Raw genomic sequence first — 25,997 nt, 5'->3', positions numbered from 1 at the left:
CTTAATAGAAGAAAAGGAAATAAATGTTCAAGTAAGCGGAGGCTGTTGCAAAGATTTTTGTTGAACAGTGCCTGTTATCCAAAAGGATAAAGCATCTCACGTAAATGCGCTCAAATGCTTCTTCAGAAATCCCTCCAGACAAGCAGAGCAGACAAAAGTGTTTTCTGAAACCCCAAGCAAGAAAAATTGCTATGCACCAGCTAACAATCTTCCTGCTCCACCTGCTCACACAGATTTTAAAATTCAGGTCCTTACAGAATACATTTCACTCCTGTTAGCCTAATATCAAGTAGCTATTTTGCCTACACCGTAGAAATCTATGCTAATATTTGCTGGAAATAATGCAGCTAATGTTTTTCATGAATTCATGTGTTTAATTTTTTTTAAGTAGTTATTTCCCAACTGAGGTGGCTTCAAGATTATTAAAATATTACAATATTAAAAGTATTATGTAATGTTAAATTTTAGATATATAAAAACTAATTGAACCAAGTTAAATTTGTAGGAGCTTGCACACAAGTGATCACGGCATTTTCTCCACAAAATCAATTTTCCGTCAAACCTAAACCAGAGATGATAGAACCTGTAAATAAATTACTGTAGCTCTTTAGAAACTATTTCTAAATAATAAGAAATCAATAATAATAATAATCAAGAAGCCAATGCTCCTCTAAATATGAAAAGCTTACAGCAGTTCAAGATAAACAATTCATCTTAATGGGAACAAAAAACATCAATTAAAACCAAAATATTAAAGTATATTAAAGTCATTAATATTTAAAAACTATGAAACTGGGAGTTACAGGAACAGATACAAACAAAGACAAAAAAAAAAAACCTGGAACAAGTTAAAGATTGTATGTACTATGATCAAAGTATTTTGAAGAATTAGAACAATCAAAATATTTCAAAAATATCAAATAAACCTAATGATTTACAGGAAAAAAACTTGGAAAAGCAAACAGAGTACAACCTAGATAACCTTATGGTGAAACCCAGTTGTCAGTACAAGAGAAAATAATGCACTGGTTGACATAAAATAGGATTATAGCATTGATGACATTTTCTTCCACAAAATCAGGTTGGTATCATCTCTGTCATAAAAAACGATTTTGATAAACATAAAATATTGCTGGCACAATATGTCTGCTAGTACTACAAGAGTATGAGCACAGGTACACAGACAATTTACATCTCAGGTAAGCAAGAATGATAATTTACATGACCTGTTTCACCGTGATGGCAACTGCCAGTAATACATTCTTGTCCTTGCATTGCAGCAGAATCCCACATGTAGAGGGATAAAAGCATTTAAGTGCAGTTGCTATGAAATACGGGATGTAAGAGTACTTGTTTGCATATGTTGTGGTTAATTGTTACCCAACAGAACTCAATTAATACAAAGTTGTCACAGAGCACTGGAAATGGATACCACAAATACAAGGCAATCTGCGAAGAATCAGCATCAAGAACATGGTTTTGTCAGACTGTTACATATATTTACTTGGCCCTCTTGTGCTATTTAGTACTTTAAAAACAGATATGATAACATTTGACAAGACACAGATCAACTGGAGTAAAAATTAACAAACAGTAAAGGAACTGACATGAGAAAACCCTGGTCACTTTAATGGAACTGAGCATCAGTTCTGTAGGTACAAAGGACATAGGACAACCTTAAAGAACAGAAAGCTCTCTGAAAAAGGCTTGCATCATATTAGACAAATCAGTCAAACATGAAATCTCAATGCATGGAGTTATTTATATATAAATAGGTAAATACATTGCATAAACAACTTTTGATTGTCCTTGGCACAGCTGCTACTGAGTTTTAATTACAGTTCTGATATCACAGATTTAGGTTGGAAAAGGTCTCACAAGGTCATCAAGTCCAACCATTAATCTAACACTACTACAAGTCAAACACTAAACCATGTCCCAAAAATGCTACATCTACATGTCTTTTCAATACCTCCAAGGACGGTAACTCAGCCACCTTCCTGAGGAGCCTGTTCCAGTGTTTGACAACACCTTCCTGGAAGGAGTGTATCCTAATATCCAATCTAAATCTCCTGTAGTAAAACTTCAGGGCAATTCCTCTTGTCCTATCGCTTGTTACCTGGGAGAAGAGGCCAACCCTCACGTGGCTACAGCCTCCTTTCAGGTATTTGTAGAAAGTAATAAAGTCTCTGCTGAGCCTCCTCTGGGCTAAACAGTACCAGCTGCCTCAGCTGCTCCTCACAGGACTTGTGTTCCAGAGCCTTCACCAACCCCACTGCCCTTCTCTGGACTCTACAGCACTTCAATGTCCTACCTGTAGTGAGGCCCAGAACTGAACACATGATTTGAGCTGTGGCCTCACCAGTGCCCAGTACAGGAGGATGATCACTGCCCTGGTCCTGCTGGCCACACCACTGCTGATACAGGCCAGGATGCCACTGGCTTTCCTGGACACCTGGGCACATGATGGCTCATGCTCAGTTCCTCCCCAGCAGCACCCCCAGCTCCTTTTCTGCTGGGCAGCTTTCCACTCACTCTGCCCAGGGCTGTAGCACTGTATGTGGCTGACGTGAGCCAAGAGCAGAATCTGGCGTTTGGCCTTGTTGAGTCTCATACAATTGGCCTTGGCCCATTAATCCAGCCTGTCCAGACTCCTCTGTGGAGCCTTCCAGCCCTCCAACAGAGCAACACACCCACTCACCTTGATGTCACCTGCAAACTGACTGAGGGTGCACTCGATCCCCTCATTCAGATTGTTGATCAAGACATAAAGACATCTGCAATTCAAGACAAATGTTCCAACTCCAGAGTGCTCAGAGAAGTATCATAACAAGAACAAAAAAATAGTAAAATATGCCAAATGGACACATTGTCCTTATTATTTGCATTTAAGAGATCTTTCAGGGATTGCTTAACATACAGGGAAAAAGAAAACACATTTGTTAAATGGCTCTTCAAGACAACATGAAAATAAACCAAAACATTTTATGCAGGAAATCATGAAAGGCAACCACAAGGATCCTTCTGGATTCCTGTGTGGTGTTGGTGAACGCAATGAAGTCTCTCCTGAACCACTAGCCTTCTCATTTCAAGTGCCCATAACCTTTACACACATTTTCACATTATGGCAGCAATTATATCAGTTATTTGCTGATACAGAGTGGTAGTATGAGGCAAATATTTTTATGTATTTTATATCTATTATCTAAAACCATGAGCATCTATGAAAAAAATTTATATAAATATAATGGGGTTTATGTTCATTAGGTAGAACACGGCATGCTTGTTGCTGCTAGGGTGACTGGCAGCAAACTCAAGCAGAGTACAACTGTGGTGTTATGGGGGAAATATGACATTTCCTTCCTTAGCCACACAGGATTCTGCAGGTCAACAAACAAACAAAAGAAGTCAGATTAGAGAAAGACTTTATTCAGTAGTTTATGAGGAAAGGAAGAAAAAGTAGAAGGACAAAGAAGAGAGATATTAAAAAACTAAGATGAGGTGCACAACACCTGCAGTGGTAGCAGTTGCTATTTTGTTCAGTCTCACTATTATCTCTTGGTATTTGGAAGTGGTGAAACTGTGCTGCCCATATGGTACCAGCAGAACAAACTGTGTTGCATCAGGAATGCTTCTGAGGAGCCAGGTTTACATCTGACACACAAACATGGAGTAGGGCATTCAGCCATTAGTGCCTATAATGGTGGCACAAAGCAAGTTTCAGAGAGTGTAGCACACAGCAAGGTAATTCAGCCAGAGTTATGAGAACTGTAATCGTCTACAAACACTGAGAAACATGTCTGAAAAGCTAAAAATAAGTCTGCCAGGTTCAAGTCTCCTAGGATGACTCTATCCTCAACAGGTAGAACCAGAAACCACTTGTAAATATATCTGATGAGTCTGCTAACACTTCCTTTTCTTCTCAAAAGCAGCACATTAATTAGTCATGATCTCACAGATGTATTTCCACAACACTTTGGAACACAGAATGTGTTCCTCTGGTTAAATACTGGTTAATGAATGAATTGGTAACATTAATGTTGCATGTCGTCAGTTCTAAGGTGTAACCACGGTGCTGAGCAGTGCCTGCTCAAGTAGCTTTCTAACCTGCACTGATACTTCAGGTACAAGTTGAAGCTTCACAAAACAGAGCTGCACCATGAAAATAATCCCAAATATGGTTTGCTACATGGCTGCCCAACAATTCTTGGAGAAGCACAGCGTAGGGACAGAGCACAGACAAAAATGGCCAGCTCTGAATCAAATATGAGACCACACAGAAATTTTGCATCTGTACAAAGATCTTTCAGAGATCTTCCTTCAGGCTAAACCAGCTTATTTCAGTTCATGTCAAATATGCCTCAAGAAAAGAAAGAAAAAGCTACATTCATTATTGAAGTCAATTTAAAAAGCTTCAGAACTGGCCACCACTGAAAATTATGCTCTGCTCTGTACTGTTTGAGTATAGTTACTTACAAAGCACTCCAACAAGATTCCAATTTAGAGACTTCTTAAAAACTAAGTTTTGTGTATAAGAATTTCCTGCATTAAAGACTGTCCATACTGGATACAAGTTGTTATATGATACTCAGTAAAACATACTAAATACGAAACATACTAAAGGAAAAACAATGCATTGAAAAAACCCCAAGGATTTCAATTATAAGAAGTATGAGAGTATTTCACTCCAAATTAGAAAGCATATACTTCAGTACCCTGAAGAGTAGAATTATAAATATATAATTATATTAAAACTCATGAGAAAACATTACAACATTTCAAAAATCAAAGATCTCAGCTGAAATACTTTAAACATGGAGTGAATTGCATACTGTTGTTATTAACAAAAACATCACTGTAGATTACAGAAGAAAATGTTCACTCTATTTACCTCCAGGTGCATCTTCAAGACTGATTATCCATCTCTGTACATTTATGCTCACACTCAACTTGTTAACTTATGTCAACTGATTTTTTTGTGGTTTTGTTTTATTTTACATCAGGTTTTAATTTTTAAGTAAAATTTAAAAGTTTGAGGAGGTTTCATTTTTTGAAAGGTGAGAGGAGGCTATGTGTTCTGTTAACAATTAATGAGTAAAAAATCAGTCCAGAGACCTAGGAAGAACATTCTTCCAAAATAACACCGGCCTGCTTCTCTTTCTCACTAGTCAATATCACTGCTTTCATTATTTTGCTGCTCCTAAGAGTTAATGGAATTACCCCTTCCCAAAGAACTTGGAAAATATAGTGAAGTACAAATGTACACTGCAGCCAATAACCAAATAACTTCTTTTAAATCCAAAATGCTAGCTGATATAAGTACCAATAGAAGTACTTTATTACAAGATTAATTTCCAGATTCTCATTGCAAATCTGAAGTTTTCAACAACCAGCACACAGGTTCAAGGTCCTCACAAGCAGGACACCGTAAGACATTTCATAATGACTTCCTAACTGAATGACTGGCTATCACCCTTTTTTTAACCTGTATTTTGTCAAAGACCTCAGCAGGCCAGCAGGAAGAAACTTCATGTTTCTATAACATTCCACCCTACTTTTTCATTACAATGTTTTCCCCTAAATGAACCAGATCTTGTCTGAGAACAAAACACACGTACGATTGCTTACCTTCCCTTCTAGCCCACTTTGAGAAGAAAAAATATCATAAATAACGCCGAGAGGGTCTTATATAAAAATATTTGTAAAGAAACATCTTGGTATTTTGACCATAGTCATCAGAATGGTATTCCTTAAAATACATAGGGGTATTTGCTCATGTCAAATGCATGCAAATATTTTTATTATTAACAGCTAAAACATCAGTTTTTTTGGACTACATAAATTCTTCACTGTAAACTCTTCAGGAAAAAAATCTTTACTTCATTGTAAAACTTTAGTTTATGCTAAATATGCAATTTTTATTCAAAATCCAAAGTAAAAGAGGACTAAGAGCACAAAAGAATATAGCTTCTCACCTTTGTCTTCACGTAGAATGGCGATGACTGGTGAACGGGCAAGTCCACGAGGCTATTGGAATTTGTGACACTATTACTGTTAGCATGTTCATCTTCTCTACTGCTGTCATCAGACTGATCAAAATCATCACTGTCCTGGTCCATTTCCTCCTCCTCTTCCACCTCCTCCTCTTGATCGCCAGCATGTTCATCATCATCTTCCTCTTGGTTACAAGTGGAATCTTCATCCACTGTAATAAGTCTATTATTATTTTCTTCTAACTGTTCCTGCTGAGACTCATGCCTGTCATCAAATCCAGGTTCTTCTCCTCCTATCTCCCCATTCCTCCCAATGTGCTGCTCCTCTTGTTGTCGTCTTTGCTGCTGCTCCTCCTCTTCTACGACCCGATTCATCTGCTCCTCATCTACTTGGCTTGAGGAAGCATTACCTCGAAGAGATCCACCAGTTCGTCGCCTCTTGCTGCCCACAGAGAGCAGTTCCTGATTCATTTCCAAAAGCCAGCTTGCTACTTCTTGGACCTTGGCTAGGCTATCTGAAGATGCAAATGCTTTCACATTCTAAGGAGATAAAGAAAAAGTGGAAAATTACAAAAGTGCCTTTTTTTAATTAGATAACGCAGTAAAATCCTATTTCATTGTATTATTCCTCACAACTAAAATACTTCCAGGAAAGAAGGAATAACTTCGGCTTGACACACAACTTGAAAAACCCAAAAAACTGCAGGCAACTTTCTAGCAAGAGAACTACTTGTTCTGTCAAAGAGAGTATGATCAGATTGTTTAAGCATCAGTTTCTGCAAAATTTAGAAGAACTAATTGCCTTTCTAGAGAATCCACAAGAATCATTAACATTCATGCTAACAGAAGACAGAAGTATGAGATATTACTTGCAAAAAACTCTATAAACAGATCATTTCAAACGGCATTTATTTTCCCTCTCATTGATTACAGACTTAGTATATTATTCCAAAAACAAACTGCTTTTGGTCTTATGCATTAAGAACAGCATATTTTCAGATGCAATCGAAAGCTTCATTTCTTGTTATTCTAATTTTCTTTTAGATTTAGAAGAGAACACCCATTAGAGAATACAGCCTTATCACTGCCAGGCCTTAAGTCAGCCAGAGAGATGCCCAGTGGTCAAAAGCGGACATCACTAGGCAACCTGTGTGGCCCAGAAATGGCACATATCTCACCTGGAAAAAAATATGACTGTTAGTAGTAAAGTTCTCCAAAGTCCAAGAAGCTACAATAATTGTTAAATGAGTCTCTGAGATGTTAAAAAAGGCCGAAATTAGGTGCATTTTAATAGAAACTGAAAAATACTAATGCAATTTCCAAATTATTCATGCATTCAGCTATCCATGTGCCTTCAAGCAATATATAAGAACAGGGAGCTATAACACAGACTAATTCATTATTAAATCTAGTATCAGATATCCAGCTATACAGCCTTGGAGGCTGGCATATCCAGACTCTGGTTTCCCTAGATTCAAGCAATGTGTTGAGTAGATAAAGTCAGACAAAACTCAACAAGTAATCAGATTCATAGGCTATGAAAGCAGTACATGAAAACGTGTGCAGAGAGAAAGTAGTTTTGTCATTGTGTATAGAGTCACTGCCCTTGGGAGTCCAGAGGTCACCCCACAGACTCAGCAGGCCACACTGTGAGAGAGATTCAGAAAGCACACCACCACAAATACTGGATGGGAGCACAACTGGGTCTCCTTGGAGTAGGAGCAGTAAAGGATGTTTCCATGAGTACTTCAGCACAGGATGATACCCCACCAGCACCATCACTCTCTCATTTTTCTTAAGTCACCTATCTCTTACAGTTTAATATTTTTTTAACAAAAAACCTAGGGCCTTGTATGATAGACAGGGAACAGATAAACCCCAACTTTGCTCCATGACATTTGCAAAAACATTCATCTTACTGGTTAGCAAGGAACAAAGTAGCAGAAAACATAGCTCTACTGTAATTTTCAGTGCGCTGTACCATAAAAGGCAGAAAACACATTTGCAGGTGTTTTCCCACTCTTTCTCTGAGGAGTATTCATAGCTGGGATTCTTCTGCACCTTTCTTCCCTGCACTTCTCTGCGCCTTTCTTCCTCATGGAAATGCTACTTACATGCCAAAGAGAGTGTTCTCAAATTTCCATGTTACCTACCCAGGTAACGATTCCTCCAAATAAAATCTTACAAGATCAGTCACTGAAATATGTGCTCAAATAAAGTATCCATTAAATTCCAATCAGTGAATGAGAAGCTAACACTAAAAGACAATTAAGTGCCACACATTCAATGGAAGGAAGCAGACACTGTGGTGACTCTTGATTTTTCCACGGAACAAAAGCTTTAGGACACTTGGGTGCACGTGACCCAAACCAGAAGCTAATGTCTATGTTTTTATACTCAAGTGGTAGCATTCAAATGTGTTTATTTTTCTGTGTACAGTAAGGAGCACTTAGGAAAGATTCCATGAAGAGTGCTCACTAAGAGAAATGTTTTCATTTAACATCTTTCCCCAAAGCGCAGAAACCTTAGCATGTGGGAGTGATGTTTAATAACAACATTTCATGAAAAGTCAAATTTACTTGTATATATCATCTGATGGTAACAGAACTTACATATCAGGTTTGCTATGTAGTTTGGGAATTATGAACGAAACAATACTACACCTTATTTTCTCAACTTGGAAATTTGAAGCACTAAATAATGTAAAAAATCAGTAGTTTAAATAAAAGGAAAACACAAACAAGAGGTTTACATCTTTTCAATCTAGAAATTCGAGTTTCTACCACATATGTTTCTCTAAGTAGCCATGAGTGTAGCTTAAAAGTTTAATTGCATTTTTTCAGTATCAGCAGCATTATATATGCAATTACTGGTTTAGTATGCACTTGATAAAACTGCAAATGCTGCATTTGTTTCAATAATTTAATACATACTTCCAACTGGTATCAGTAAACAACTAACATAAAAGGTCAGCTTTGAAACATTAAAGTAATCAAATGCAAGAATATGCTAAATGTTTAAGTGACAAAAATCACTGTTGTTACTGTTATACTCAGATGAAATTCCAGCCAATTAAAAATGTACACTAATACTAGTAAATATTTTTAATTATTACCACATTTTAGAGTGATCATCAATTCATGAAATTAGTTTTAGTCATTAGTGGTCTCCATTTTACTCTGCATTTGCATGAATAAACTCAACTTGTTTTTTCAAGAAGCCTGTAAAATACATTATCAAAATTTAATTACAAGCAGTGCGACATCAGAAATCATCAGTATGCAGAGAGGTGATGCATCTGCTAAAGAACAGATGGATGTACATTATCTGAGAGATACGAAACATTAAAGCTGCCTTCTGTCATGTAAGTGCTTTCAGAATTAACTACTGTCAGCTAATACACAAGATACAATAATTTCCATATATAAGTTAGATAAGGAATAAGAAAGGATTATTATTTTGCAGGAAGAAGTGTATTTACAAGTCAACTTCCAGAGAACTGAAATGACGTGTTTTCAGCTAGTACAGTGTCTCTTTAATTTATACACCATCCACAGTCAGAGATCAAAATGACTTAACTAAAAACCAGAAGAACCACTGAAGAAAGCTGTTATTTTCCCTACCTGTCTCACACCAGGAAGATTTTTTTTTTCAGACATACACCCAAACATAACAATGCAAGTGCCAAGACTTTGCATAAATATGCAAAGGCATTAAACTTGGTCAATGAATCTAACCTGGCAACTCCCAGGTAAGTTTCTTAACACTTGAGGTGTATGGGAAAACCAAATGCAAGGAACTCCTAAGGAAAATGGAAGTCTCCAGACTCATCCAGCAGTAAACTCAGAGCAGATGAAAGCATCCCACACCTCTATTGAAGACTGCATGCAGCTCCCACCTCTACTGAATATTAAATGATGTTTAAGCATAATTCTTCAGCTTTATCAATTACATTTTCACAGGAGATAGATTATAAAAATAAATACGAACAACAGTTGCTCACAACAAGAAATGCCAAGCAATAGTAGAAGGTTAAAAGGAAAACTGCCCAGTGTTATCTGCCACAACAGGTTGTACTCTGTACCGTGAGGATGACCACTTCACTTCCTGCTTTAGTGCTGAAATATTTCTATCCTGCTAATACAGATAAAAAATTAGTTAAATATTTTTAACCTATAAACCCACATAATTATGGAAAAATGTAATTTCTATCAGTACTGCTTGTTTTTATTTTTCCATTTTTATCACTTGAAACTGTAAAGAAAAAAGGAAATGAGGTGGATATAGAGAGGTGGAGGCTGGAGAGTGGTGGGGTTTGTTTCTTAACAAAATATATCAGATTGTGAAAAGGTTTTAAATAATTTACTTGGAAATTAATGTATTTGACTTGGATACTAGCCTAAGTATCATGACAGCATTTAATGAAAAGACTGTATAGCTACAGACACAACATGGTTTATGGCTGGTGGGCACTCCTAGAACAAAGCTTTTGAGATTACAGATTTAATGGACAAAGGCAACTGACCTAACACAAAAACTTCTGTAGATATTTGACTAAATCTTAACACTGCAATATAGCTGAGCTTTTTATTGTGTTATTTAACTGTGCAATACTCATTGAGGTAAATACAAAGCAAAATAGGGACATCTCACCCAAGCAAAGGATCTCCTAAGATTTCAACATCCAAATCTACGTTCAGAAAAAAAAGTATAAGACACTTATAAGCACACTGCGCCCAAGAACAACACTGGTGCATTGGTCCTCACAAGCAAGCAGTACAGCGCTGTAGGGGCAGAGGTGCAAAGCTGAGACAGAGCACCATCCACGGCATACCAGCTCTGGGGAGAGGAAGTGATTTATTCCCAGACTGCCCACAGTCTAAAACAACCCTCACAGCTGGAGCACACCTTCTGATTTAGTTTTACCCAGAAGATGTTCTGGGACAGCTGTGCTTCAACTCATTCTATTGGGGAGCAGGTGTGGACAATGAGGAATGAGGCTTTAAAAGGTGCACTTGATCCAAGCCCAAAGTACCAAAGTGCAAATACACCTAACTAGTCAGCCCATCTAAGGCCTGCTAAGCCCACTTGAAAAAAAACATGCATGCAAAGGGGATTTACATGCATCATCAAGCAGGTATAAATAAATAACAGAGTTAACACTGAGACTGTGAACCATATTTTACCAAAGAGAAATATGTATTTGAGTAATGGCATGATAGCTAATGTTGCAAAACACTACGAACAAGGCACATAAGTGATGTGTTAAAGAAAATAGTTGATGTATTAGTCTGATTACTGGCTACACAGTTTGTACATGGGAAGGATTTTGAACACTAGCTAAGTAACAAACCAAAGCAGCCAACATGCCATAACTGAAATACAAAATGAAGAATCTACCACCTTTTTTTAAAGCTTAAGGTAGTGGAAAATTATTCTCATACAAGGACTTAACAGAGTTAAGATACTTCAGATAAAGCCACAAATTTAACTAAAGTTATGAGTTTAAATGAAAGTTATAGAATAATTTTGTTGCACTACAAAGGACACTAAACAGGATCAAAGTAATGGAGTCACACAACTGTGCTGAATACATGGCTCAGATGAAGAAAATAAAAAACCTTCTGTATTTCATCAACACATATTGTTGATTAGAGCAAGACTGAAATAGATATTTAAAAACTTTCAGTAGCTTTTCATCAAAATAAAATACATCATTAACAATGTAATGTTAATGTCTCATTCCACAAGAACCCATGCTTTTTCCAAGAATGATAAACTACTTCTTCTAAGGACATACGCACCTCAAATCTCTGTCAACTCCATTATTTACAGCTCCAGGTTCCAGAACAAAACAGCACCTAAAAAGATTCCCTGTTTTACTATTAACCTCCCAGCAAAGCTCTGACAACACATAACAGAACAGCACATGCAATGTTTTGCTTGTATTATAAATTATCCTGCTCTTTTTTCACCATCTCAATATACTTTAACAATCAATTAGTGTAGTTTATTCAGTGCAAAGTGGTCAAAGCAACAAATAAATGAAGGTGCTCCTCTAATTACTTACTTATGTCAAACATAAATTTGACAGCAAACAAAAAAAATATTTAGTATTAATTAAATTTTAAAAATACCACAAAGTTTCCTGTTTAAATTTAATTATGTCCAGCTGTATTTAATCTTCTTTTGCAGCCAATTTTAATTATTTCCCTCTCTACTGAAATTCAGGCACAACTTTTCATCTACCTGCTGAAGCTTTCCACCAAGTCCTGGTGTCCTGACCTCTCCTCCTGAATGTTTCTGACCAAAGACACTTACAGGTTTCCCACCACACATGGTCTACTGTAAGATGTCTCTGCCCACTGCTCATCTGCTCCTACTTAACCCCACAATCCTATTTCATCAGACTTCACCCCTTCTCTCCCTGTTTCACCATCCAACTTACTTTTTTTCCTCCCAGGACTGAACACGGCTCCCTCTCCAATCCCAGGCCTCAATTTCTCAATCCCCTTTAGCCTCCAGTGCTACTTTACAGTCTCACTTTGCTTAATTCTGATCCATTCCCCACAGAAAACAAAGCAATTTACTTAAAAGAGACAATATCTGGTAACACATGGGTAGTGAGGGCATGACAGACCCATGTGCCTTGCTATCAGTTTTGGGGACAAACACACAGAAACCATTAAAAAGAAAACTTTGCTTTAATTCTGAGAATGAAAGACCTGTCACATAATGCTACCCTTTTCTGCCACATAAAGTATTTAACACGGATAAAATACGAAACAGCACACAAAACCCACTAGAAAATGAGAATAAAAATAAAAAAATAAAAAACAGTTTAGAAAATGAGTAAATGCTATGAGGATTCATGCATATTTAGCAGTATTTAGGCTAAGTGGCTTGATAAAGAAATATCAGAGGTAGAAGAGAGATGAATAGACCTTTCATAAGCAAGACTTTAAAAGAAACAGTCTGAGCTACAAGCAAGTCACATTCTTTAGATGATGATAAAATATGTATGATCATACAACCACCTACAAGGTTCAGGAACACACAGACACAAGAACCTGGATGTATTATATCTCATATGGATTTCACAGATTCTCTTTGCAATAGCAAGAGGAGTATCAAATCGAAATGCTTTAAACCAAGGGCCTTTTCTTCCTCTCTGTGCATTCTCAAAACAAGGGCTGCTCTGGCTAAAAAGGGATAATCTGAGTTGAAGTCATAGCAGTTTTTAATGCTCTAGCACAAAGAATCATGCTATAAAATGTGTTAACAGAGACCTGATGTCCAAATTAAAGCAATCATCCTATTGGAAGAGAGAAACTAGGGGATTCTTCCTTCTACACTTTTTTGTAAGTAATTAATGAGCTTAATTCTTGTATCTGAAGTGTTTCAAAACATGCTTGCATTTTTCTTGTTTCAAAAAGAATAACATAGCAAATAATCAGTGAATAATGTCTTACAGAAGTTCTGCTTTTACCTCAAAACTTGACTCATGAGAAAATGAGAATCACTGTGTAATGCTGTGGCAAGGATGAGGTGGAGATAAGAGGGAAATGTGAAAGTGACCCATGAGGAAATTGTCAAACGCCTCCACTACACAGTAATAGGAAAATTGCATTTAAAACCAACAAACAAACCAAAAAGCCACCCCAAACCACCCAATTTTAAATCGTTTTCCTGAAAGCCATATCCCAACAGACAAGTTATTAACACACTGGTACAGTGTTATTGTACAAGTGGGGAGCTCAGGCCGCTTTATCAGGAACAGTGTTCACACTTCTTCGCTCCCTGAAAGGGAAGACTAACAGCAAAAGTACAAAAGTAACTCCTTAATTTTAATTTTGCACTGTTATGTTTTCATCAAGAACAGTGAATGGATATAATGTAGAATACACTCACTTGCATTCATTGGAAGATATCACGGGAGGCAACAATCCGCAGTAGGAGGAGATCAGTATTATCATTAATCTTACTGTGTTCACATAAACAATTATGTTACTTTTAGTATTTATATTAGTAATGACTGTTATGCAGAAGATGGCTGCTTTGTCTTTTCACTAAAAACTCTTTAAAGAAGAAGGATTAAGCTGTAAAATGTGACAAGTTAACTATCATGTGGAACTAATGAAAGGCTTCTCTACCCTTTTCCTTAGAAAAGGAAAAGCAGAAGAAAAAGCCTTGAATTATTCAAAGGGTGACAAGTTTTCCAGCAACTATTAAAAATAAAATAGGCATGTCCTCCATATAATCCTGCATGCTGCCATTCAATATCAGACAGTGATTATTTTTCCACTGAAAGGACCTCTGAGGTATAAAAGCTAAGCACACAATTTTCAATTACATTGTCTTAACCTTTCCACTACAACAACTGTACCATTACTTCGATTCTTATATTAAAATTTTACCTCTCCAAATTAAAAGTTCTTACCTTGAATAACTAATGAATACCTGCTAATTCTTTTCCCCATGAATTAGATTATTACAAGAAGCCTACACTACTACTGGTAGAGACACAGCGTAAGTATCTTTGTTTGCTCAATTTAGAACAGCAAGTTGATAATTCAGCCTAGTGTCAACTACACTTTCTGTGCATACTAACAAGGAAGAGTTTCTTGCCAAAAGCAAACATTAGATCACACTTAAAGCAACATAAACAGAGTATCTTTAGCTACATTACTTGAGAAGCATGTGGGCTGAAGAAATCTCAGTTTAGAAAACTGGGCAGGCAGTTTCCTATACGCCTTTCAAATTAAAGGATGCTGTTGTACACCTACTTAGTGAAGGCTAGAGATACACCAACAGAATCATCCAAACGCTTATCTATGATAGAGATACATGTAATAATTTCTCTACAAAAAAGGATCGTGAATCCTCTTACAGTGCAAAAGGAGACGAAGCACTCCTTAAAACTTTACAGGTTTGGATAATTTTGGGTTTGAATTCAACCTTCTTTTCAAAAAGCAAGCAAGTGAAGTTTGTGGGTCTGTGGTAGTTGTGAGGGCTTTCCAAGCTGGCCTGACACCTCCACAGTACGCATGCATTCTGTTCTATTTTCACAAGCCTTTCTGTCCCCAGACTAGACCATCTATATTCCCTACAAGAGGTGTCCTTGGGGATAGTTTTACAGCATAATCAACACCACTGCATACAAAGACCTCCCCAGCTGCCCAGACCAAAAACTGCTTAGGATAGTTTTATACTGCTTAAGGTCTTTCATCCATAGGAAAAGAGTCTGAGGAATGATGAGGATGACCCTCTAGCTTTCTAGTAGAGAACTTTGGTTAAGCTGCGCTGCACTGTTACTGTGTTATGGAAAAACTCTTCTGAGTTAACACACATTAAGCCACAGGTACCAACACATGGAACCAGAAATCTCAACTACAAAGTCTAGGACTATCACTCAGTAACATTTACTGTGATGAAACAATTTCATTCTTCCTAACTGTCTTAGATTTTATCTAACAGACAAGAAGCAAAATCCAATCACTAAAGGCTGAAATGAGAAAAAATACAAATGGAATTAACTATAAGGATAATTACTCACTGTAATAGCTCACTAGGAAGATAGTAAATTCATCACCACTTTAAGTCTTAAATTAGAAATATACTCCATCTTAGTTTAACACATACATTCAACAACTGCAGAACATGCAACACAAGTGCAGCTCCCAGGGCATGGTGAGCTGCCTGCCTCTCCCTCAGAATATACACAAATGAGAGCTGTTGTCACCTCCTCTCTGCTCCCACTGTGACACAGAGACAAAACATATGACCAAACTGCTGATTAAACCCTGCCTAGTTTCAGTGTAGACTTACTTCACAACTACTAGGCTTAACACAAAGGCTAGTGTTGCATGGCCAAAACAGCCTAAACCTAAATATTTCTTCAGCATCCATAACATTGATGGGCCCTGGGGCTGGGATGCATTTCCAGTGGAAAAACCTTAGCAGTACAGTATGCTGAACCACTTTACATATCCATTCACACAGACTGCTACCTTGCCTGGTGCTGCTTCACAGAGTTGCATTGTAAGAGCAATACATGAATAACTTCCAAGCAGAACTGCTCATTATTAATGCAAACTATTCTGAAGGCAAAAGCAAAACAGCATTTGGCAGCAAGACCATTGCCATTAAGACGTTTGCCTGCAAACCTCAAAATGATTTCTGAAGTACCCAACTGACTTCTCTGTCTCAGTTTCTTTCCTGTCCACTAATCGTAAAAGTAATTTTGGGTACATTTCCTGAAATTAAAGGTTTTGCTAATAGTGACTTGCAATTTCACTAGATGGCTGGCGTCAGCTTCTGGCAAAATGGTTACATGATTTCTTGGACTAAAACTACAATGCAAATGTTGCTGAAATGCAGCACAAACAAGCAGATAAACAGAAGAGCAGATACATTGAAAAACCAAAAAAATAAAAAGTGATTTAGAACACAGGGCAGAAGAGATGGACCAAAAAAGGTCATCTTTGACTGAACTGGGCTAACAGACCTTGAGAACAAAGAGCAGCTAAATATAGTCAAATTTAAAATTAATTTAGTTATATGAAAAAAGACGGAAGGGCAGGAAATTAATACCAACTACCAAATTGTCCCCTACCTCAGAGCTGTTTGAGAAAAGTCTTCTAATATGGAACAACAACACAAAACAGATGGGAACATATATACCCTTTACACTGAAAAGCATTCTAGTGGTTAAAAGGATGACAGCGGAATTAATGCCGAGAAAAGTGAGAATCAAGAGCTGTGATTGCTATTAAAGAACACTTTTCTCTGAGTGATAAACAGTTGAAGTAAACATCCCTTTTTCAAGCCACTCTTATACTACCTCTAACAAGCAAGAATAATCAACTCCCTTTACTCCCAAGAAGCTTCAATGCACAGAACAATATTTTCAAGCCTCTTAATAATGACTAATGATGTAAAGAAGAAGCAATGCAGGTTATGCCAGGAGAAGTCCAATCTCACTATTCTGTTCAGTTGCAGACTAACCTCCTAGAAATTACTATAAGGTTATGGTAAAAATGAAGAATATTCTCCTAATACTAAAGAGGCTTCCCTTCTTTTGAACTTTACACTTTTTTATATTGTTCTAAGCAAGACGATGAGAGAATTAAACACACAAGTTATCAACAACAAATTTCACCTCAAGATCCACAACTGACAATGCTTATTCCAGGCTACTGCCCAAAATTTTTATTTTAATTTCCTGTTTCAGTTGCCTATTCTTTAAAAAAAATCTGAAGGACAAGGCAAACAGTACCCTGGGTGCATTAGGAAAAGCACAGCCAACAGGGGAAGAGAGGTGATCCTGCCCCTCTACTCAGCCCTGGTGATGCCACCCTGGAGTGCTGCATCCAGTTCTGGGCTCCCTGGGACAAGAGACCTGGAGCTCCTGGAGTAGGTCCAGTGGAGCCCAACCAAGTAGATTAAGAGACTGAAGCACATCTCTTAGGAGAAAAGGCTGGGCCTGTTCAGCCTTGAGAAGAGAAGATAGAGAGGGCACCTCATGAATGTCTGTCAGTATCTGCAAGGAGGGTGTCAAGAGGACAGAGCCAGGCTCTGCTCAGTGGTACTGAACAACAGGACAAGAGGCAGTGAGCAGAAACTGATGCACAGGAAGTTCCACCTAATTTGAGGAAGAAGTCAGTTATTGTGCAGGTGACTGCAGACCAGAATGGATGGTCCAGAGGAGGGTGTACAGTCTCCCTCACTGGAGATATTCAAGAAGTGTCTGGATACAATCCTGTGCCATGTGCTCTGAGATGGCCCTGCTTGAGCAGGGAGGTTGGACCAGATGACCCACTGTGGTCTGATCCATTCTCTGATTGAGCTATCATGTAGTCCTACATGATCAGAGTAAAAGGCTGCAACATAAGATAGACAAAGGCATTTCTTATTTAATTCACCAGTTATAAACCAAATTTCTGAGATAAGAAAAGGTAGCTGAGGTCAGATTGGGGTAGAAAACATGCCTCATGAAAGCAACACAAGACATAAACACTGGTAGATTTTACTTTTTTGGTGGGAAAAACTACAGCTCAGCCTTATTCCTGTGAGGTTGCTCTAAAAGAACAAGGATCAATACATTTTTTATGAAGAAAGCCTATCTGTCCACAGTCCCAATTCATATCTTATAAAATGTTCAGCAGTGAACGTTATATCAGATTTTTGCAGTATCCACTGAGCAATACTGTCTCTGTTTTGAATGCTGTACTTCCAAAGATGAACTCCAAATTATGTACTTTCTTCCAGAGCTAGTCAATGAACACGTTAAATGCCTCTGCATCAACATCGGATAAGGAAGATCCTTTGATCTGCACTTCTCTACTTTTAATAAAAGCAAGAAATACAAAGAGAAACATACGGGCAGCATTTACCAGACTTGCTGAAATCTACTAACACTCTGGCTTGTCTGCATCCTCAGGATCTTTATCTGTAGAAAGACCTAAGTAAAACAAGGTCACATACTACTAGAAGAAAGCAGAACACATTTTCCAGTGCCTAAAAGAAAAAAAAATTACAAAAATAAAAATCCAAACCAATTACAGTCTCCACACGGTATTAAAAAAACAGTAAATGCCTTCTCATTAACCTCACATTTCCAGAACACTGCCTAGCACACATTGGTTCCCAAGTGTTATGTTCTCTGTGTCACAGAGAAGCTTTATAGCACTAGATTTAAAATCTGACCTTGCAGAACAACAAGGCACTTGCTGACAAACAGCACGAGTGAGTGCCAGGTTTGGAGGAAGATGATATCCCAGCCTGTCTAAAAGAATCTGGCCCTGGCCCAAACAGACTCTTAGCAGGCTCCACCGGAGAAATGGAAATGGTTGCAATTATTGTTATTGATTTAATGCCCTTAAAATGGCTGTCTGAGAATCTTATTTCAGTAACTGATTAAGCAGTATGATTCAGCAGCAGGGCATCTGCTAACAACCTACAGAAACATAGATTTCTTTGCTCAAACTGTTTCTGGGACCAGGAAAGTAAGTCTTTCTATTTGCATGACCAGAGGTAGATCAGAATGTAAGGTGGCCTACAATATTTATGTCAGGCAGGCATTCAAACCTTCTTTCCAATTCTACAAAGCCATCAGCTCTAATATCCCCTGTTTCTGCTCTACAACAGTTTCCTAGCAGGAAAGGTTATGTGACTACAAGCAGTAAAGAGAGCCATGTTCAATGCAGTAAAGCACTGACCATGTATACCTGAAATACCAAATAAACGAGACACTGCTGGAGACAAATATAAACAATCTTAAAATTGGAAATTGGGATCATAATTTGCGTGGATGAAAAACAGGTTATAGAGATTCTTTCCAGTGAATCATGTAATTTAAGATGCTGTTACTGCTCTGCCACTGGACATTTTCAGTGGAGCTTCACCAAAATCAACTCTCCTCTCCATACCCATTACAGAAAAAAAAAAAAGCCTCAAATGAATTTTATCTCACCAGTTTCCTCTAACATATATGGTGTTGCTGGCACTGGGTTAAGAATGACAGATATGAACTGTTTGGAGGACAACAGATCTTACACCTTTCCAGCAGAGATGGGCAATGATTAGGGACCAATTAACATCTTACACCACTTCAAAAAAAGCACCTACCCATAAACCTGAGGCTGTACACTTCAGTAAAAGCAAGGCATGCTCTCCTGCTAGCATTATGGATGCAAACTTGACTACTGTCAGGAGTCTCACCAACCCACCAGTTCACCACAGCTGGCATCATTTCTCATGCCTATGGTGGAAAAAGGCATGCAGAGCTAAGACAGTTTCTTTCCAACAAGAAGCCCACCACACAACGGCAGCTGCAAAGAGGAACAGCCCTCCACAGTAAAGTGATCCACCTTACTGTAGGCTAATCTATGTTCCTGATTTTTCAAGACTCCTGTAGGTGAACAGCAATCTCTATCTTTCCCAGACAGTGCTAAACAGCACCAGCTGTACTGATCAAACACTGACTGCACCACTCCCCATCCAAACCTGGTGCTTGCCCTCGCTCGTACACCAGGTGTATCAAGTTTTGCAAAGGTCTTTTGCCATGCCACGTAGCTGCCTTGTGCATATTGGAGACCAGCATATTTTGGAAGCAAGCAGATGCTCAGGTCCTACCGAAGTACTGATATTCAGGAGAAATTTGCTAGATTGCTGATAATAGGTGGAAATGCAAATCAGCTGAAATGGTACAATCTTGTGAGACAAAATGGTTTGTCTGTCTAAGTGCCACAAGAACCCACAACTCAACAGGAAAGGGAAGAGCCAAATCTTGTCGACAAAAAAGAACAGAGCTGTGGATCCACTGAACACAACAAAGCACATTGTTGGGCTGATTGTTTATTTTCTAACCTAACAGAAAAGCTGTTAAAAAACAAAATTCATAAAATTACTGATTTAATACAAATTTTGAGGCCATTATCCAGCTAATTCAGAATGTTGTTTTATCACTACTATGTAAGAGTGATGTGTGGAACAGTCCAGCTGCAAACAGTTGCATTTCACTCCAACTGTTTCTACTGATAGAATGCCAAATTGGATGACTTTCTGAATAACACATTAGCTGTTGATAGCAACAACACCATCAAAACCAGGGCATTTATATTTGTTCTTACTGGAAAACCTGGCTGATTAGGTTATGTTCTATGACATAGCTTGGAGCCTGTAAAATGGACCTTACAGTAACTTTCTCACTGAAGCAGCCCAAAAATGCTTTTAGTCACTGTAAGGCTCTCTCAGTTAATAGCTTGATTTTTAAAAAAATCTAGTCCTCCACCAAGGACTACAGAATATAGTACACGCAGTGGGAAGTTCAAGTTGTCCCTCACAGCCTTCATGACACTATGTATTTTAATTTTTCCTATAATCTACACATGGGCTTCCATGTTCTCAGATGTATGGATGACTAACAAATGTTACCATTCTGTCCAAAGTTCAGAAGTCACTTTTTACTCACCAAGACACAGGAATCAACTACTTGCTCAGCTGAAGCAACAATTAGGTATGAAGTATAAAACATTAAAAAAAATACAGCTGAACTTTTTAAGGTATTTACATTTCCATTCCAATCACCTCAACATCTGGGAAATACCTAGCACACCAATTTTCTTGCTTTCTTCGGTAAGAATCACGGAAAGAAACTAGGCTCTAAGAAAAGCTTTCAATTCTTGGTGAATTCCTCACAGATTTTTATCAAAGCCTAGTAAAAACTTATTTTATACTTGTAATAGTGCAGGATTTATGGACTGAAATCCATTCCAACAGAGCTCACAGCCATTCTCAATGGTACTGCAGTCAACGTGGAGTAATGGCACCACCGAGGTCTACAGATCTGCACTTACTCCTCAGACATAAGTGAGATCAAGTATATGTTTCCAAGATATCTCATTACCATGGGTAGGCAGTGACCTAAAACCCTCAAGCTCTTTTAGGCAGTTCTGGTGTATTTTTTCAATATGTTAAACAACTACTTTGACACCAAAAGTACCAACTGTTTCAGAAACATGGCTGTTCTCAGCAGCAGCTCCTGCACTCAGTGTTCACTTCTCTGTTGAAGAACTGACCATTTAAAAAATACTGATTAGTGTAAATTTATTGTGGTTCCTCATGGAACTTCTGGCCCAAAGCCACTTTTCACAGACTGCCCAATTAGTCTTGCATTCCTTGATTTTTGAGTCTCAGGGATAGGGGGAGAGAGCAAAGAAATCCTGCTGCACATCTGGTTTGGAGCTGAAACTGTCACAGAGAGCAACATCTGCCTCTCCCAGCTCTACGCCTCACCAGAAAAAAAAAAATCTGAAATGAACAGACTTGGACCTGTTTTAAAGGACTTGTTACAAGTGGAAGGAGGTGGCAACCTAAAAAAGTCTGATCCTAAGCCGATTCAGTCACCGGTGATAAATTTACAAGACAGAAAACATTTCAGAGATTTTTTCTGATGAGTCCTAACATCTGGAAAATGTTCAGTTCCTAGTAGCAGGACAGTAGGCTGGGCATTACTAGCTCTTTCTGTCACTGGTGAAGGAATAGAGATTGGATGATGAGTGCTCCATCATTGACAAATGGTTGACTTAGTAGAGATCACATTACCAACCTCAATAAAGCATGAGATTTCTATGAGCTCGCACAGAAATTCTCTTAGTTAAGCAACAGAGAAAAATGGAAGAAAGCTTCAGCAGACTTTCTAGTAGGACTTTTTGAAATACAAAAAATCATCTTGAGAAGTCTGGCAGCAGTTTTAACAAATATGTTTGAAAAATCATGTAGTTGGTCTTTCTCCTCTGTACTTGTGTGCATATAATTCCAGTGGAAACTGAAATATTAGTTGAACTTTTTATACCTAGAGGTACATGAAGACTAAAACCAGAATTATAGGGAAACCCTAGATCACTGAATTAGATAAAATTGCAACAAAGCAGTCATATATTACGTTTAAAATAGGTAAGGACTAGCAGCTAATAAAAAACAAGCACGCAGCAAGCACCTCAGCATGCTTATTCTGCACAAGATTTATTTTGCTTTTAAAGCACCCTTCTTGACACATTAAAATAAGCTATTTAAAGGGACTTGCGGAAAGAATAGGAGTGTAGAGATACATGCATACACCCTTCCTGAGGCACAGGCTCAGCCTCCCACACCCAACCTGCTTATCCCTGCCTCCAACCAGATCTCCTGGCGTACCTGCGTACATAAGCATCACTAATCTGCTTCAGTCAGAATGAGCCAGGTTAGCTTACAAGTTTAAACTCTCAGCTAAGCAGATTCGTTTTGCCTGAAATAGATTAGGAAGCACTAACAAGAGCAGTTCCACACACAGATTAGAGGTGAACAATTTACTTCAGGGGCACAGGGCAGGCAGCATGCAGCCACAACCTGCAGTCAGCCCAGCTGAAGCTGAACTCAGTGCCCACTACGGCCCAGTCACATTCACCTGGGAAAGTGGCAAGAGCTCACTTCAGATTCATGCTCTGTTCTGTTCCATACTTTCCCTATGTTGATAAGATGGGCCCAAAGTCAGCCAAGGATCTCAATCATAGTTTTAGAAAGTAGCTGGCATCTACGGGCTACAAAGTTGTAGACATAACACACATCTCAGAAATTCTATGTACCTTACAAGTGACACATAGAAATGAACTGCTGGCACTTTCCCTATTTGATCAGAGAAAAAGCTGTAAGTGCAATTAAAATGTTTAACAGTTTCCAAGCAACAAAATAATTTTTTTGTTATTTTCTTCGTGACAAACATAAGAGCAAGGGAGTACTGGTCAATTGGAATTGCCAGAAAGATCCTATCTCGCTACTATAATTCATGGGCTTCCTGCTTCTTTAGCAATCACTTTCATAAGTGAACATCCTGAGAAAGCTCATGAGGACAGATAATTTCAAGGGAGAAGAAAAAAAGAAGTTCACGTCTATATGCAGATGGCAAATTCACCACAGAATTTACTACTTGGACAGAGTGCTTTGCTCCCAACTTTGCTCTAAGTTCTAAAAACGGATTTTGTTGTTGGTGGGTTTTTAATTTAAGTTGTTCCAATAACCTCAGAAATTTAACAAAATATAAGACAAATCTGCAAATAGACTGAAAGCAGAAGAAAAGGTATCACCAATCCCATAATCAGTGGGTTCAAGGAAATGTGTTGTGCAAGGGCAAATGCATTCCACAACTGGAATTATAAAAAAGGGCTGTTCTAGAGGTGAATGTTGTAATGGCTTTTCTACCACTACATTGCATTCACATGTGCCTGTTTTGTTCTGCCACCACTTCTTGTTACTCACATCTCCAAGAAGGTTCGAGTGAAAAATTTTTGCTGTACCATTTTTGATCTACAAGAAGAAAGCAGAGCAATCAGGGAGAGCCTGAGATGCAGACATGTAGACAGGCCAGCTCCACTATCCAGGCTGATGACAGAACTCAGAGCCTGCTTCAAGGAATGGAACGTCATCAAGAACGTTACTACCTTTTTGGTTTGGGTTTTTTGCTGTTTATCTTTTCATTTGTTTTCTTGGACTTGGTTTGTTTTTGTTCTTCTTTAGCAGATCATAGATGCATGGAAGAGATAAGAAGGTAGAAAGATTAGTAATTTTTATCTATAAAATACAATTCAAAGCAGAAACAGATGAACAGCTGAATGTAGAGACAGCTACAGACTTCTAATATTTGGAGATGTGGTAATAAAGTAGAAGAAATAAAATGCCAACTGAATCTCTTGCGTTCCGGTAGCAGTAGTGCCATACGCTATTCCAAGAGTGACTTGGAATCATCCAGCCATTAACACAAAACCCTCAAAAATCAACACTTGCAGATCAAGTGTTCATTTGTATTTTATAAAATACTTACAAAAGTTTACAAGATGTAACAAGAGTCCAAAACACCGGGAGAGAAGTTTCTTTGTTTTGAAAAGCATCTGCAGCTGGATTTGCGCATTCAGTTATTTGGTTCTGCAGTGACCACACGTTCAGTGACTGTATGCTTCAGTAGTAATGACCAACAGTAGCAACAGTGAAAGATGGTAATGAAGTGGTCTGTAAAGCTCCATCTTATCTCTTAAAAGAAAATCCAAAAAAAGAATGACACATCTTTCCAAGTGCTAACATATCCAAAAAGAGGCTGTAGGAAATTATTCTCTTCCTGCTTGTCCACGTATTACCTCTATCCTTTTCATTATACTTTCCCCATGACTGAAATGCTCAGTGCTGCTCCATCTCAGTGCCATTTCCGAAAGTTTATTCAAGTCTTTTGGATCTGCAGAAGTAAAATAACCCCAGATTTTGTTTTTTAATATGCACATTATTATCTCCAAATTAGTTACCAGTAACCTTCATACCCAGTACATAAACATGAAATCCAAAAGCAGGTGCTTTTGTTTGTCCTTGACAGGCAAAGTCCTTTCTCCAAGTACATGTTTGACAAATATCAACCAGATCTCTCACTCTCAATACATGTGCTCCTTCCCAGAAGGAATATGCCAAGTGACTCTGGTACAGTGGACTCCATAGTTTATAATGTCTAAAGATTAGTATTTGCTCAACAGAATTCACAAACCTCAGACCAAGAACAGAAGATATACATTTAGCTGCTTGCAGTGGGATTGATATGCAGCTTATTAGGTCACCCACTACTGTTTTAAAAAATTAGAAGCAGCAACACAGGAAAGCGGGAGAAGATGATATCACCGAAAAACTGTGTTTTGAAAAGAAATTGCAAGGTGAATTCAGAAGCTGTGTATCACAACAGAGAATATTCCAAGTACATGTAGCAGTGTAAAACTAGAAGTGAACTATGCATAAGGGGATAGGAAAGGGAAAAACCGTGAAGCATAGAATAAATTATACAGTGTAAGGTCTTAGAGGAATTATAGATAATTCATTACTAGATAGAGAGTAAACAGGATCAGATCTGTTCAGTGCCTGTAGGCAAAAAAAGTGCATTATTGATTTACTGTATTATGCAAGGCCTGGAGAAAGACGACAACTCAGGAGTAAGTGTTCCAGCATATCAATTTTTATATTTAGTAACAGCTGAAACAAGCAGAAATGGACACTTCATAACATTAGTACTTGGTTGTTTATTTTATGCTTCAAGATAAATTGGCTTTGTGCACCATAAAGAGGAAAACTGTCATAAAGACCAAAAACTCAATTCCTTAATTTAATAATATTTAAAGCTTCTCTAACAATAGAGATGGAGTCCAACCATCAATACTGTTAAGACAAGAAATATATAAAGGAAACTAACAAGCAAGATGTTAAACCAGTCAGCCAGTGAAGTTCACTAACAGGACTAACTTATGTCTAAAGCAGCTGAAGTGTTTATAAGGAAGTATTTTCAAAAAGTGTTCATCTCTCTAAACTCCTCTTATCTGACAAACCCAACACAGGCTGGTGTAAACCTGTATATGATCCTGAAATGTACAGGTTGCTAAAGGCCAACTCAAGTTTCACATCATGTGAAAGTTGCAGAAGTCTATCTACCTTTGCATAGGA

At 38.0% G+C, this 25,997-nt stretch overlaps 1 protein-coding gene across 1 annotated transcript in view; it reads right to left on the bottom strand.

Annotated features, from left to right (window-relative positions):
* Positions 1–25,997, bottom strand: part of FBXW7 (F-box and WD repeat domain containing 7) — a 176,005-nt gene that overhangs the window by 94,120 nt on the left and 55,888 nt on the right. The window contains exon 2 of the mRNA XM_066317720.1: positions 5,976–6,533. Within this exon, the coding sequence (XP_066173817.1) occupies positions 5,976–6,464 (489 nt within the window). The 5' untranslated portion in view covers positions 6,465–6,533. The remainder of the gene's footprint in view (positions 1–5,975; positions 6,534–25,997) is intronic.

The sequence above is a fragment of the Sylvia atricapilla genome, chromosome 4, assembly GCF_009819655.1.
Source record: "Sylvia atricapilla isolate bSylAtr1 chromosome 4, bSylAtr1.pri, whole genome shotgun sequence".
NCBI classification, from domain to species: Eukaryota; Metazoa; Chordata; class Aves; order Passeriformes; family Sylviidae; genus Sylvia; species Sylvia atricapilla.
The sequence above is the reverse complement of the archived record's forward strand: the minus strand, read 5'-3'. Positions and strand labels throughout refer to the sequence as shown.